General features: G+C 34.8%; 1 protein-coding gene across 1 annotated transcript; it reads right to left on the bottom strand.

The window, feature by feature from the left end:
* Positions 1-1,202: 1,202 nt before the first annotated feature.
* On the bottom strand, positions 1,203-4,044 carry LOC144343221 (carbohydrate sulfotransferase 8-like). The gene is made up of 2 exons (XM_078005926.1): positions 3,994-4,044; positions 1,203-2,021 (listed from the first exon to the last, which is right to left on the bottom strand). The coding sequence occupies exons 1-2, from the start codon at positions 4,042-4,044 to the stop codon at positions 1,203-1,205; spliced, it is 870 nt and encodes a 289-aa protein (XP_077862052.1).
* Between the last annotated feature and the right edge of the window lie 10,379 nt (positions 4,045-14,423).

The following is a 14,423-nucleotide window of genomic DNA, read 5'->3' as shown; positions in this document are numbered from 1 at the left end:
CAAAAGTTAATTCTCTAACAGAAACGAAGCTCAATAAAAGTTCCGAATCGACGAATTCTCATCACAGTGATGTATTACAATCGATAATAACCAAACCGTCCATGGGCAGTGGTGACTGTAACAATTACACGGGGAGTGACACGGCTTACAAAATCAACGGTCGACGATCGGAGAAACCCTCACTGGATAGCTAAATAGTTGATCGAAGTCAGTTCCTTACTCTGTAGGTTATCTGCAAACACCGCAGTTGTATCATAACGGGGTAGATATCTTTATTTCGGACGGCGACGAGCCAGGTCTTCTCCGGTCTTCTCTTGGCGCGCAACATCTTTCACACCGCCTGTAGTTATATGCAAATGTAACGCCTCCACAGTTCAAAATCAAAAGTTCTTTCGTTTTTATCCAAAGATCGTATAATGCGTAAATATAACTACAAACTGAATGAATGCAAAACAATTTTTAAAAATGCTTTAAACCCAGGGTTATATATGGTTTAATCAGAAAGTTGTAAATGAATCAAAAAAATCCCCAGTGAAGAAAAAATAATGGTATTAAAGATATTTAACTACAAAAATGACACTCTGAAATAAAGCAGAACTTTTAACATGCAAAATCATAATATTGACCTTCAAGTATACCTCACTGCAACTATGAAACCGGTCTTTGTGTGTATGAATACTTTTGTTTTTTCTTATCATGTAATTGTTTAAACATTGAGCAAGGAAAACAACAAATTATCTCTATGACCAAAGATTTGGTGGTGTTGAGCTCTATCCTTAATTAAACTATAAATGGAAGTTTGAATAATCAAGTCTTTATTATATAAGGGATCATCACTTTAACTGCGCGATCAGCCACAAGTACAGCAAACAGACAAACAGCTCAGTATGTCAAGTAATTTAAAAGAATGATTTTCTAATTGGAAGATATGAGCGCGTATTTTAGATCAAGATATGCACGTTGAAAAGCAGATGCGAATGATTGATGTGAAAACATGTGAACTTTTCGCTATCCTAAATAACTGAAATGTTAGATATAATATTTTAGTATTCGTGATTCATTCTATATGGACAAGCTTTTGAATCTTAAAATTCCATCAGCTATTGTAGATTTTGGTTTCTGAGAAAACGCACAGGATACTGCACATATGTAATTGGCAATGGTTCAGACATGTAGCCTGTATTTAATTAATTTAAAAGTCATTAAAATTTCGGAATTTTATACGCAAGAATTTCATAATCCAATCGATAAAATTCGATTAAATCTCTAAGAACGTTTCGGGGCAAACTTTTCAATGATTCATTGAATCTGACGTTGCCCTTCTGTACATGTATTTCTGGAAAACTAAATTGATCGGCGATATTGATTAGCTTGAGAAAACATTCGGCGTCCTCAGAAAGAGTCTCAAAATGGCCAATAAAGTCATAATCGTGAAGGCATAATTCATACCCCACTCTTTGGTAGTGACCAGACATTGAAATACTGGCATTTGCTTTGTAAAACAAAACCATCTGTGCAAACTCCGAGAATGTAATATTGTAAATATCTCCCTTAGGTGTGCTATGCATCACACTGTGATTACGGATTCCACTTCTGATGATGAGGTCATTGAACTCTTTATTCCTACCTGAAAACACCGACGTGTAATGCACAATGGAATAGTAGTAGGATACAAGTCGTTCCAAGGGTTCCCTGAAAAATATCGCCTTTTTATATTCTTCTAACTCTTCTATGGTCTTATTTAATTTGACAGTGTTCAACATTCCATCTCCGTACACATTTCCCATACACTGTGGATCAACAACATCATGCAAGAAATGCTTCCAACATGTAGATGAGACTTTAGGAGTCAACTCAAACATAAATTTGTATTTGTTTGAAACAATAAGCGAACCAATGTGCCTTGGTTTCTTCGATGGCGTTATGTTGTTAGCCAAGCAGGCTTGTCTGGCAGTTTCCATTCGTTGCTGGCTAACCTTTTGACAATCATATGTGATAGTTTTGACATTTTCCCGCACATACTGTGAAAGCAGGAATACAAGAGTGTGTTAAATATGTAAACATGTACAAATATATATATACATATTTAATTTTTTTAAAAGATTCCTCTCATTAGTAAATAGCGCCCTCACTCAACAATATTTAGAATGAGTGGTTGGTCAAAAGTTCGATGAGTCAGGTTCATATATTGGCTAAGCTAGTTGTACATAGATGCAAATGAGTAGTTGGGTGTAAATGGTGTACTGGGAGGGGTGGAGGATTTCATGTTTGTAATGACTGATTGTAATGCGGTATCTCGTTGTTTTCAAGATGCAGTCTGATATTTGTTGCTTTCTTGGTTGTTCAATTGTGGCTAAAATTTGTGTGGTGGGTGGAAGATGTGTTTATTGTTTGTTGAGTCATTGTTTAGACACTCTGCAGCTTGAAATGGTATGGTCCAAATCCAAATTCGATATGGCGGTGTTGAATATCTGTGCGATATAGCGGTGTCGTCTAAAAACATGGCATCAAAATGATTTTTGTTTATTTATTTACTGTTGTAGATCCTGAGAACTAGCCATTGAATATGATGTCGGGAATAAATGGTATTCTGAACAAGCTTTATTAATTATTACTAGCAATATTCCAGTATGAATTGGGAGCAAACAGTAACACCAAATCCAGTCGTTGTATTGTTATGTTTCTAAAATATTTTTTTCTAATGTCTTGAAACAGATTCAAAAATAAGGATATGGATTGTAAAATATTAAGATTATATAGTGTCCAACACATTAATTTGTAAATGGTAAATTTATTTTAAAGAAATCAGTGGCAATATTATATTATAAAATAAAATAATTAAATAGCAATATTATTTTTGTATGTGGAAACACTTGGCTGGCCCACTGTAAAATAGTTCTTTGTGTGTGTGTGTGTTGAGCCATGTATTAAACTGTAAATATTACATGCAATCATAATTATTCAACAAATTGTATTTATTACCAGTTCAAAATTGCAATTTTCAATAAAAAACACTCAAAAAAACTCATAATTTCATGCAGATCTGCTCCGCTCAAAAAGCAAGCAAAATGTTTTCGATTGTTGTCACGGTAGGACATGAACGTATTCAAAAATCGGTTTTTGGCTGTTGCCATGGCAGCGATGGAAAAAGTTGTTTTTCAAGTATGGACAAAATCAGCCAAGCCAAAAAAAATCACAGAGCAGATAGAAGCCGTTGAAAAGTTATCCCAACTTTCAGGTCAATTTTCTAGATAATGAAAATAGACAAGCTGAGTAGAATGAGCTACGTCCGTGCTTTTTTAATCACAGAAATGTAGGGTGAGATACATTTGGCGTGAATGTACAAAAAAAATCAGTTTTTTTGGCTGTTTCCATAGAAACGGTGGGCCAGAATTTGTTTTCAGATTTTACAACCTAACTAGAGTGAAGGTGTGACTTGCCTGCCAAGTTTGAACCAAATCGGCACAGCCAAAACAATCACAGAGTTAAAAAGCCATTCATGGTGAACAGTTACCCCAACTTTGGGGTCAAATTTCTCGGTAATGAAAAAACATATCAAAAAATTCAAATAGTAATTTGTGCCCACACTCAAGCTGAGTAGAATGAGCTACGTCTGAGGTGTTTAATCCCAAATTTGTAGGAGGAGATACATTTGGCGTGAAGCTATCCAAAAAACAGTTTTTGGTTGTTGCTATGACAACGGTGGGCCAAACAAATTTTCGGATTTTTCCTTATAACTAGGTATGTGAAGGTATGACCAGCCTGCCAAGTTTGAGCGAAATCGGCCAAGCCAAAAAAATCACAGAAGAAATAATACATGAAAAACACTGGAAATCACACAGAAACACACACACACACACACAAAAGTGAGTATAACGGCAATCCTAGCGGAGCTGATCGCCAACAATATGACGTTACGTTGTAACGTTTATAAAATAACAGTGCCAGAAAAACTCAAATATGTAACGTTCATTCCATTGTATGATTAATTACCTTCTCTTTATTTTTAGTGGGGGTTACAACCACTTTCCGAGCAATTTCCATTGTGGTATGATTTGTTTCTTGACCTTTCATGGACATTTGTTGTTCTCTGGTGTCCTTTTGATAACCCGGGACAGTCAATTGGTCTACGAAAAAATAATTTTGTATTCGTGCAAGTTACCAGGCGTATATTGTGATATATTATAATACACTTATTTAGTCACTTAATTATTGAAACGGTCGAACAGACACGATCGCAAACAAATTCATCATAGGGAAGTGTACATCATATTTGACACACTACAATCAGTTGATATTTACATTGCCGCTCATGCTATCTTGGAAAAACACGTCAGTATTCGGGGCACATACTGTTTACAGGTTCACACAGTAAAGGATACTCCCAAAAAACGTCAAACCTGTTTCTCTGATTTTAGTTTAGATTGAATCGCTGAGTCACACTATTTTATTGAACGAATACTGCATTATTTTATGATAAAACATATCAAATAAAATCCATTCTTTGATCAGTACATACATATTAATTTAATTATTGTCTTACCTAAGTTTAATGTAATTATCCATTTCTTATGATACACAACAAGAATTGACAACGTTACTATTACGAGAATTAAAAGTTGTTTTTTCGTGGAGAAACGTTGTTCTGCCATTGTCTGCGGGAAACAAAAATAAACTTTCTTTGATATCAAGAATGAAAAAAATCAACACTATAGAGAATACCTCGATATCAATATGCTTATTTTGAAATAGATATTTAGCCACATTATTCATTCTTAGTTTTTATTGCATTAGAAGTCCATGCGAAACCTACGAGAAAATGAAGTTGCAGTAAACTAATGTTGACTATTGGCACTGACCTTCTCATTGAGAATACAAATTTATTCTATTACTAGGCGTTTAAAATGTGGTAAGTTTTAAAATCCGGACCTACCATTGGGCAGAGACATCTATTTCCATGCAACAGGTAAATAGGGGATTTTATTTTATGGTACAATGTTTCAGGCAAAGGTGTTATATCAATTTGAATTTTTAGATGATATATCACATATACATTTTTCTTTTCAATAGATAACCACAATACATAGTAAACATTAAATATATAGATGAAATAATTTAAGATACATTTGGTTCTCCAAATCTAATAAGGTGACCAAAACATGGACCAATCAGATCAAGTGAGTAATTTGTTTGTTTGTATAACAAATTCAGGGAGTATGCTGTTCTGGAGCTGCCAAGCCATGAGATCAATCACAATGAGTATCTCAAAGTGGAATTGTTCCATTAATAGACACTCGTGTTTTTAAATACGTTGGTTGAGTGGTTCAACAGAGACATATGTGTAAGCATATGATTTCTGCTTGAATTATTACAACGTGAAAAAAGCGACGTGGTGTGTCCGAATATGTTACATCATAAAATATAAAAGTTTCAAAGAATTATTAGTTTGATAAAATAGTCTGCTTCCAGTGACCTGTAGGTTCGCTGAAACTAAAAGATACAGATTATACAAACCATCATGTGTTAAATAAGTTGGTTGAGTAGTTCTTATAAAGAACAGTGTTACACGCTTTAAAAGCTCTGTTTCCTAATTCACTTTGGTAAACAAACCACCATAATAACGTATATTGTTTTCATATGTGCTATGTGCTACAGTTTATCTTATCTTATATTGATCCATTTACACAGAAATGAGTCAAACTTGAAACTTTTGTTTATAGTTTCATAAATATATTTTGGGAAGGTGATTGCTAGCATGATAGCATGTGTGTCTTTTGAATTCATTTTTTCTAAGAATTATGAAAGTAAACACTTCATTAATACATAGTTGTCTACGTGTCGTGAACATAAAAACATTATAATGTGTGTGTCTAGTAAAAAATACTTTTCATCATATACACTCCTCCCGATTATGCAGATTATAAACACTTTGCAGATCATGCAGATTATAAGTGTTTTAAAGTGGAGACACGCTTATGGACACTGAATGTTTATCACAAAACAGTAGAAATGTTGTTGTTTTTTTAAACAGTAGTGCTATGGACTTTACCAAAAATGTTTTACAATTAAAAATAATTTATCCTGAAAGAAGAAGGAATAATTATATATCTGAGAAATGCAGATGACAACTCCCCTCCCATAAACGCCAGCAGACGTGGAATTACTATGACTTGGTTAAGGTCACGAATACGATATCAGCCATGTTTACGAACAATTGTTTTTTGCAGATACTACGTCACATCACACAATATTTGTGATCCAGTACTCACCCCCCCCCCCATTGTGTTCGTTATTGGTCGTAGCAAGTCCTGTTATGACCACATTAAACAACGCGTGGTCGGTCTAATACAATTTACCATGAACGATCAGGAGATTACAAGATTTACTATTTTTCCTCAAAGCATAGTAGGACTTCAACAAATACGCCAAATTTCACATTGCTTTCGGCATGCATTTACCAGCATAGACACCTACACACACTAAAACAGTATCCAAACACGGCTACCTGCATATATACAATTAATTACTTAGCAGGAAACTGGTCAAACTTACCACCAATTTGCGAGGCATCAGTAATATCTTCTCGTCAGTCTCTTTTATTGTGCTGTATTTGTTGTTAAAGCAATATGGTTAATAGTTGACGTCAGCTGCGTTAACAGTGTATTTACAAGGTGTTACTGACAGGCAGTGCATGTTTATGACATAAGCCGTTATAATTTATCCCCATATGGTGATTGATGAAAATCATAATATAGTTATCATAATTGCTTGAAAATCTAGTAATATATATTACGTGTGGTAAACCATTTAAGTGTGTCCATCCCTATTATTATTACATATGTACTGCAGTTTATTTTGATTCGTCCCTGAAATCAAAATCGGTATTTCCACACCCCGTATGCAAATGAGGTCTGAGAGCAAACAAAGTAGTCCCTTCAGTATCGTTTTTCGAAACATGGCAGAAATAAACAATATTTTGAATATACTTGCCGAGTGAAATGGAATTTGAACAACAATAGTAGTACTTTTCAGCAGTCACTTATTTTGACTAAAACTAATTTACATATCACTCATGCAATAATGTTTTCGGTATTTTCATGGTCGATATGCAAATGAACATGGTATTTTTATTGGCAACCGAACTATTTTTATTTTGCAAACAAATTTTCGTCTGCTATTTTTCTCCGGTTCAAATCGTTCTGCAACATTTTTGGCATACTAGGTGTACATCACATGGAATTGGGAGAACTTAATGTATGTTGACCGCCTAGAACTTGAGTTTTATAAGCCCTGGAGGGCTCTCGGAAGATCCACCCGCAGTAAAATCAGCGATTGTGATTGAAGCCGCAACCGGGTGCCGGGCGTTACTCAGTTCCAAATAAAGATTACCAACGCCAAATGAGCAACATTTTAATCGGTAATCAAGACTCGTTCAAATCACGGCAAGCAAGCAACATCACAAACGAAGTTGTAGCGTGCAGATCAGCAACGACCGCTGTCGATGAAATTAAAATCATCCCGTCAGTGGAGTACCTAATGCAGTTCTGTAGCTAAATAAAGTATATAATTGTATACGTATCATATCATATCATATCATATCATATCATATCATATCATATCATATCATATCATATCACACTATTCCTCTATTACATTCAACAAAAAATAACTTTTGTCAACAAAGCTGTTATGGCAATTCAAAGACATGACTACGAGTCAGCAGTGAATATTCTTGTTCGTTGTAGTGTCAGAGCCAGGAGACAAGTACTGAATGTTGTACGTAACAATGTAAGATTCTTTTATGACAAGCCTAAGGATGTTTCAATGAGTTGGCAGTTTCCGAAAGACTAAACTTAGGAATAAACTAGAAATAGGAAAAAACGTTTGTTTTAAATATTTTCTTGTAAATGTTAGATGGAGAAAGAAGTAGGAAATTATGTTAAACAATAGTAAAGCCAACAATCTCACAAAAGTAACGCGTGAAACGTTTCAGTGGCACTCCCTAAATGATGAGATAAATGCGAATCTACCTGTATTAAGTTTAATTATACGTTCAACTTTAACAACACAGAGAAATTCTCTGACATAGTAGATATGTGAGTACATTTTAATTTGATATATGTAAGTTATTCTATACAGTTCAGTAAATATACTATATTATTTTGTAATGATGATGATAATGATGATGTTACAGATGAGGATGAAAATACCACGAGGAGCAGACGCTTTCTTTTTGAATGTGACAGAAATGAAGATGAGCCTATAAATATAGTGCCTGTTGACAAATGTAAGCTATGTTAATAATACTATCCTACAAAATAATCAATAACCTTAGCAGTGGCAAATTTTAATTCCATTTTGTCTTTTCTATACAGCTACTGGGTGTAGCTTATGTTGGGACAATGTCCAGAAACTCAGTTTGACTCGCTATCACACATCAGTGAAGCCAAATCAATTTCTTATGTGGGCCAGGTGCTTCGCCACCCAAAACAGAATACAGTCTAGACACCTAGAAGTGGACACAAGAAAATCAGCGTCAGATTTTCCTCTGAGTTACTTTCTACCATCAAGAGGACTGGGATAGACTGAAACAGAGAATGGAAATTATTGTATCTCGAATTTTGTGCAAACATTTTACACACTTTCAACAGTTCTATTCAGACTGTGTAGTAAAACATATACTCCATGAATACTCTAAGAAAAGCAAAGTTGTAAGTTTATCACCTTGCACTTTGTGGAAATTTAGGATTCAATACCAGTATTTATGTATATGTGAGTAGGCTGTTTTCTTTTGAATAGAATTAAAACTCGAAAATTGTGTGCGAATTAGTGTCTCTCAATTGTTAATGGAATTTCCCACATGTCGTCAGCATTTTTATTCTGAAAGAAAAATCAATAAATTAGACCTTATGAACTGATATGTGTGATGCAACATTATTTCAAACACTATTTTATAGGACATTATGAACACTATGTACTGTTGGCAGTCGTGGTACACTAAATAACATACATACTGCAATTGGAATTCATTGACAGCATTCAAGTAGACTTATGATCTAGGAAAAGGGTTGAGGCAGCAATATTTGCATGGCATATCGAAGAAAGTAGTTTCTCATCTGTGGCCAGAGATTGACAAATTTTCAATTCTCCAAACAAGCAGTGCAGATGACGATGATGATGATGATGAAGATGATGAAAGAGATTTGTGTGTATGTGATTCTAATGAAGGTACTTACTTTTTGTTTAATTGCAGTGAACATGGTATTTTTGTATTTCATTCATGTATTAATGTTCATATATCAGCTTTAAAGTTAATAAAATGTTTGTTTTTTTCATAAACTAGCTGTAGACTGTGACACATGAATTGAATGCTCTGCTGGTGTTCACTGTATCCTTGCAAGATGGTATCACATAGTTTGTGTCAATATCACGGGAGAAGAACTACCTACATATGATGAAGAATGGTGGTGCTCACTATAATGCTCAACTCATGTTTCATACTGTTGCAAAATCTATAAACTAGAGGCCATGCTGATTAAATGTTCCTCAGGAATTAAATGTTTGAATGGTGAATCACACCAGGTATCGATTTGATTTGTTTTATCCACGATTAGATATAATTTACCCAGAGTATTTATAACAATAATAATCAGACTTCAATATTTGTTTTAAAATATGACATACATACATGTATAAAAGTTGTATTAACTCATATAATACATTGATATGGTAATATTTTGTTTGTAAAACATTAGATGATTACTGGTTCTGCTCTTATGAGTGAAAGAAGGGGAAACAAATAATGGATAAGATCATGTGGTAGAGTACACAGAATCATTAACATGGCAAGGATTAAAATACATGTGCAAGAAAGATGCTGAAAGGTAAAATGATGGCGAGGAGATGGTTGGATGCTGTATTTTTGGCCTCATAACCATTACAAATATAAAATCCTAGAACACAGACTATTAGCAGGTATATAAGTTTGAGTTCTCTACATATATTTACCATATTCTTTCCATTCTTTTCAATAAACTTTTGAATGCAAATAATATATTTAATGAGTGTATATCAGCATATTTGCTTATTAAGAGAAATTAATCTCTTTTACTCGAGCAGATAATATATTAGGTGCATTATTTGCAAGCAATATTCCACTAGATCTGGTGAACGAGCCAGACGGATGGCAACGAACAATCACTTGTATGAATAGCTGCGCTCTGTCATCTACAATAACAGCAGAGCTAACAATTGTATTTTCAACTTTGTTTTTCTGGGGAGTATTAGCCTGATGACTTAATACACATAAATTTGTTTTGGCGAACATGTGACCTGATATTTGGTATTGGTATGACAATATGAAAAATTAAAATATTAATCCTATTTTAAATCACTTTACTGCTTCTTGACAAATTATGAAACCATTGGACATGTAAGTGGGTTATTCAGGACCAATGATTGCTACAGTATAATTCACAGTGTGTGTGCAGGAACATATTCCAATATACTACATGTATGTACATCCTGTAGAAATCATGTTGCACACATTCATAATGAAACCATATGGTATATATTATAGTATATATTTTTTTTTAAATGAAAAACAACTTATATTTTTACAGATAATTTCAAACATAATCATGGCCAGTATACAGACACCCAGGTTGCTCGAACTAGTCAACTTATTGGGAGCCTAGGAAAGAAGCTGGACCAAGCTTATTTTGCGAAAGTTGTGGATATTCATATCTGCAAGGTCACTGCTACCTATGTTACTGCTATAAGAATCTTATAAGGATGATGTAAAAATGGTTTATAACAACTTTTAAGAATGATAGACTGTTTGAGATAGTTGAGGGTAAAAAATTTTACTGACTTTGCAAACTTTGAACATAAAATTGTCAGAGAACCTAGTAAACTAAAAACAACATTAAAGAGATATTCTGTCAATTTAGATGATGAAATCAGATGTCTGCCAACAGAACAATGATTGTTCCATGCAGTTTATTTAGTGAGTACATGTAACAATAAAATATATTGCCAGAAATCTAATTTCATACTTGTATAGTTTATAGAGGTGATAATATATCAAAATTATTGATGCAAACAAAAAATTCAAACACAACTTCTAATAGAGATAATATGCTACCTGTTTCATCACAATGAATCGCATACAGTAATTGTTATATTAGAAGCACATGGGTATATGTTACATAGGTATATCCATGGTCAAAATCTTTCATTTTATAGTTCAATAGTTCAGCCTACCCACAATGATGTATGCGCTCTAATAGAAGTACATATCCAATAGAAATGTACATTACACTAAACATGTTACTTATTCTATGGGGAAGGCTTGAAGGTTTGTGCCTAAATGGTAAGAACCTCCAGTACTCTGCAAATGTGAAAAAGATTCAGGCAAGATATCAAATAATAAAGTGAGAGTAGCTGTGATTTTGAACATTTTTTTGATCAAATATAACCACATAAAGGTAGTCAAATCTTAATGAAATATTATTTAGACACAATCGTGCATGATTGGGGTCATAGAAAATGTTGGCACATGACAAACATAAATATAAAATCAACAGTGAGAGACCGCCAGAAAGAGGCATAGACTCTCAAGAAGGCAACATATTTGACATTTCGCCAAGGGCCCCTGGTAAGTTATCTTGTACCATCATCCCCAAGGATCGCTCGGAAAAATTGCATTTCAATAGACGCCGCCCTCTGGTGACAAGGATAAAACCATGTTGCCATCTCTTTCCAAGCGATTTAATGTACAACCTCGATATAGCATATATGCTAAGCTTTCAGTGTCCACATTTCATCAATGGCCTTTACAAATTGACCGTACAGGAAATGATTTATTAAAAATAAAAGAAGATCGATAGTTGCAGCTATTGCCGTTTTAATAATTAATATTTGTTTTTTAGCAAAATATATTTTTAACATGTGAGAGTGATGTTTCACATATTTGCAAATTGTGAATGCTACTTTAAGGGGCTGTATAAGTACTACACCTCTCATTGTTTGCAAAAACGAGAGATAAAGCTTTTTTTGACATAGAGACAATTTCTGTACACACAGCAACGTATGCAGTAATGACAGGCACATAAGTCACATGACATATTACAATGTGGTTTATCACAAAAGTCTTGCAGATATTGTTCGTCCATTTCATGTATACTTAAAACCTGCAAAATTTCAAATCTCAGACACTTCATTTTTCTATTAATAAATTTGTTACAGAGAATTTTCATATTTTCTTCATATCTAAATGCATCTGTTCATAGTGCATAGCAGTATGCCTGGCTCTCTGTATCACGGGCACATCGTCCAACTTCCTGCCAGTATTGCAGTGCATTGTTGCTTCCTCCCAAGTGAATTATGATCCCAACATCCCAAAAGCAATTTTGCAACAACACACCTGATGCTGCTATCGGGCAGTGAAAATTCTGCCAACACCATTTTTTGATCTTCAGCTTCTACAGATGCATGGTACAGAATGAAAAATAAAATATAAAAAAAATACCAGGTTGAAGAATCGAACCACATCGAGGTCACGACTCGGTTAGCCTTGCTCAACTGGTTCATAACCAGTCTTGTGATAGGTTGTTGACAAATGCTGAACAGGCCACGCCTCCAACGGTGTCGTGCGTTCGGACTAACCGTTAGGAATTCCTAAATGGAGTCAATTTGTGTAGTTTTCTTGATTTATTCTGCAGATATCGGTAAAATGTAGGTAAGGCTTTGGCGAAATTCGAAGGAGCAACTAATATTCTTCAACCTGGTATTTTTTTTCGATTTTTTTTTTTTTTCATCTGTTTTTTCGAGTTTCAAAAATGTGAGCTGGCTGGAGCCTTCATCCCTTGTCTATTTCTTACACTAGATACCAGCCGATACCCCCCCCCCCCCCGCTCATAGAGACTGCGTATTACAGTTGATTATAGTTCCTGGGCTCCCTGTGATGGAACTGTAGCTCCCTGGTTTTGTGTTTACATCACGACAAACGTATATAACCGACAGCGAAACCAAGCGAGCTACAGAACTGCAGCTATGGAGTACCCCCTGGGAGGTCACTCTATATGCCGTTACTACCCCATGTGCGTTCCAAATTTAGCGAGTAAGGGGGGTGCTTCTCCCATTCTAACGCGGGCTCACGCGGGAGGCAAATAGGTCCCCTTTAAAATGCTAATATCTGCAATTGGCCCCCAGGAATAAACTCACAGGGTTGCTGCGCCAGCTGTAGGCCCCCTCTTGCAACAACCACTCCCATACACCGCCCTAGACCCCAAAATGGCGGACCTAGAGCCCTGACGTTCACTAAGCCCCAAACGCCCGCTCGAACTTTCCCACCGGGACTTTCCCGCCACTTCCAACACGAGCATACGGAAAGTCATCTTCCGTAGTCATCTACAGTTCTGAAAATCCTTTCGCGACTCGGCCTAATTCGCATGAAGGCGCGAAGATTGATAAGATGGCTCTCGATTCGAGAGGTATCAATCGCGGTTCTTGCCAAATTTGTCCGGATTGTGGCGATTTCGTTTTAGAAGCAGGCAGTATTAAATGTTCCTACTGTGGATGTGTGCCAGGGAAGCATAAAGAACACAGCGGGAATTCGGTAAGTTCATTTTTTTAGAATCAATAGGCTGATTTACACCCGAATTTGTATCAGTTGTTTACATTGTGCTTCAAACAATGTAGAATTTTAAAGTCAACCCCTTACATGATTTGAATAAATTCAGTCTCAACAAAATATATAGGTTAATTACGACTTGCAAAAATGGATGACAAATGTTTTGTTCCCTTGGCAACAGACTATCCAACACTGATTTTAAAAAATTGACTATAGGCCACAGACAGTTCTGACAACATCACACAGAAAGCAAATAATATTAACACAGTAGTTTACTTTTTCTTCTTTGTTTGTCACACTTTTTGTTTTGTTTTTAGCTTTATTATATGTAGAAACCAAAAAAAGAATTGTCACTTTTTTAAGGTTGTAATTAAGCAATATTCTATTCTATTCTACTTTCAAAAACATTTTCGAAATTTATCCCAATAAAACTTAAAAATGAAAAACCAATAATGTGTGAAAGAACAATTTACCTGCTAACACAAATAAGTTTATGTAAATATTAAATTTGGTCATCATTACAAATGAGTAGACAACTTGAGCTTGTCTGTAATATGCTTCCATATATGGACAGAACTGTGATCTATACACATAGCTTATCAAAATTTGGAAATATAAATCAGCAAATTTGTCTTTATAAAAGCTTGAATCTCAAATCTGTAATTTTTGAGAAAAAAAAATATTTAGTTTTTCTATGTTCAATTATAAAATTCAATTAGACCCAGGAGGAGAAATGAATTTTCTATGGTGATGAAACAAGACATTTTTTGTGTGAAAAAGTTCACCA

Source organism: Saccoglossus kowalevskii, chromosome 22 (assembly GCF_978046115.1).
Source record: "Saccoglossus kowalevskii chromosome 22, keSacKowa6.1, whole genome shotgun sequence".
In the NCBI taxonomy this organism is placed as follows: domain Eukaryota; kingdom Metazoa; phylum Hemichordata; class Enteropneusta; family Harrimaniidae; genus Saccoglossus; species Saccoglossus kowalevskii.
This window is presented reverse-complemented; position numbering and strand designations above follow the sequence as displayed.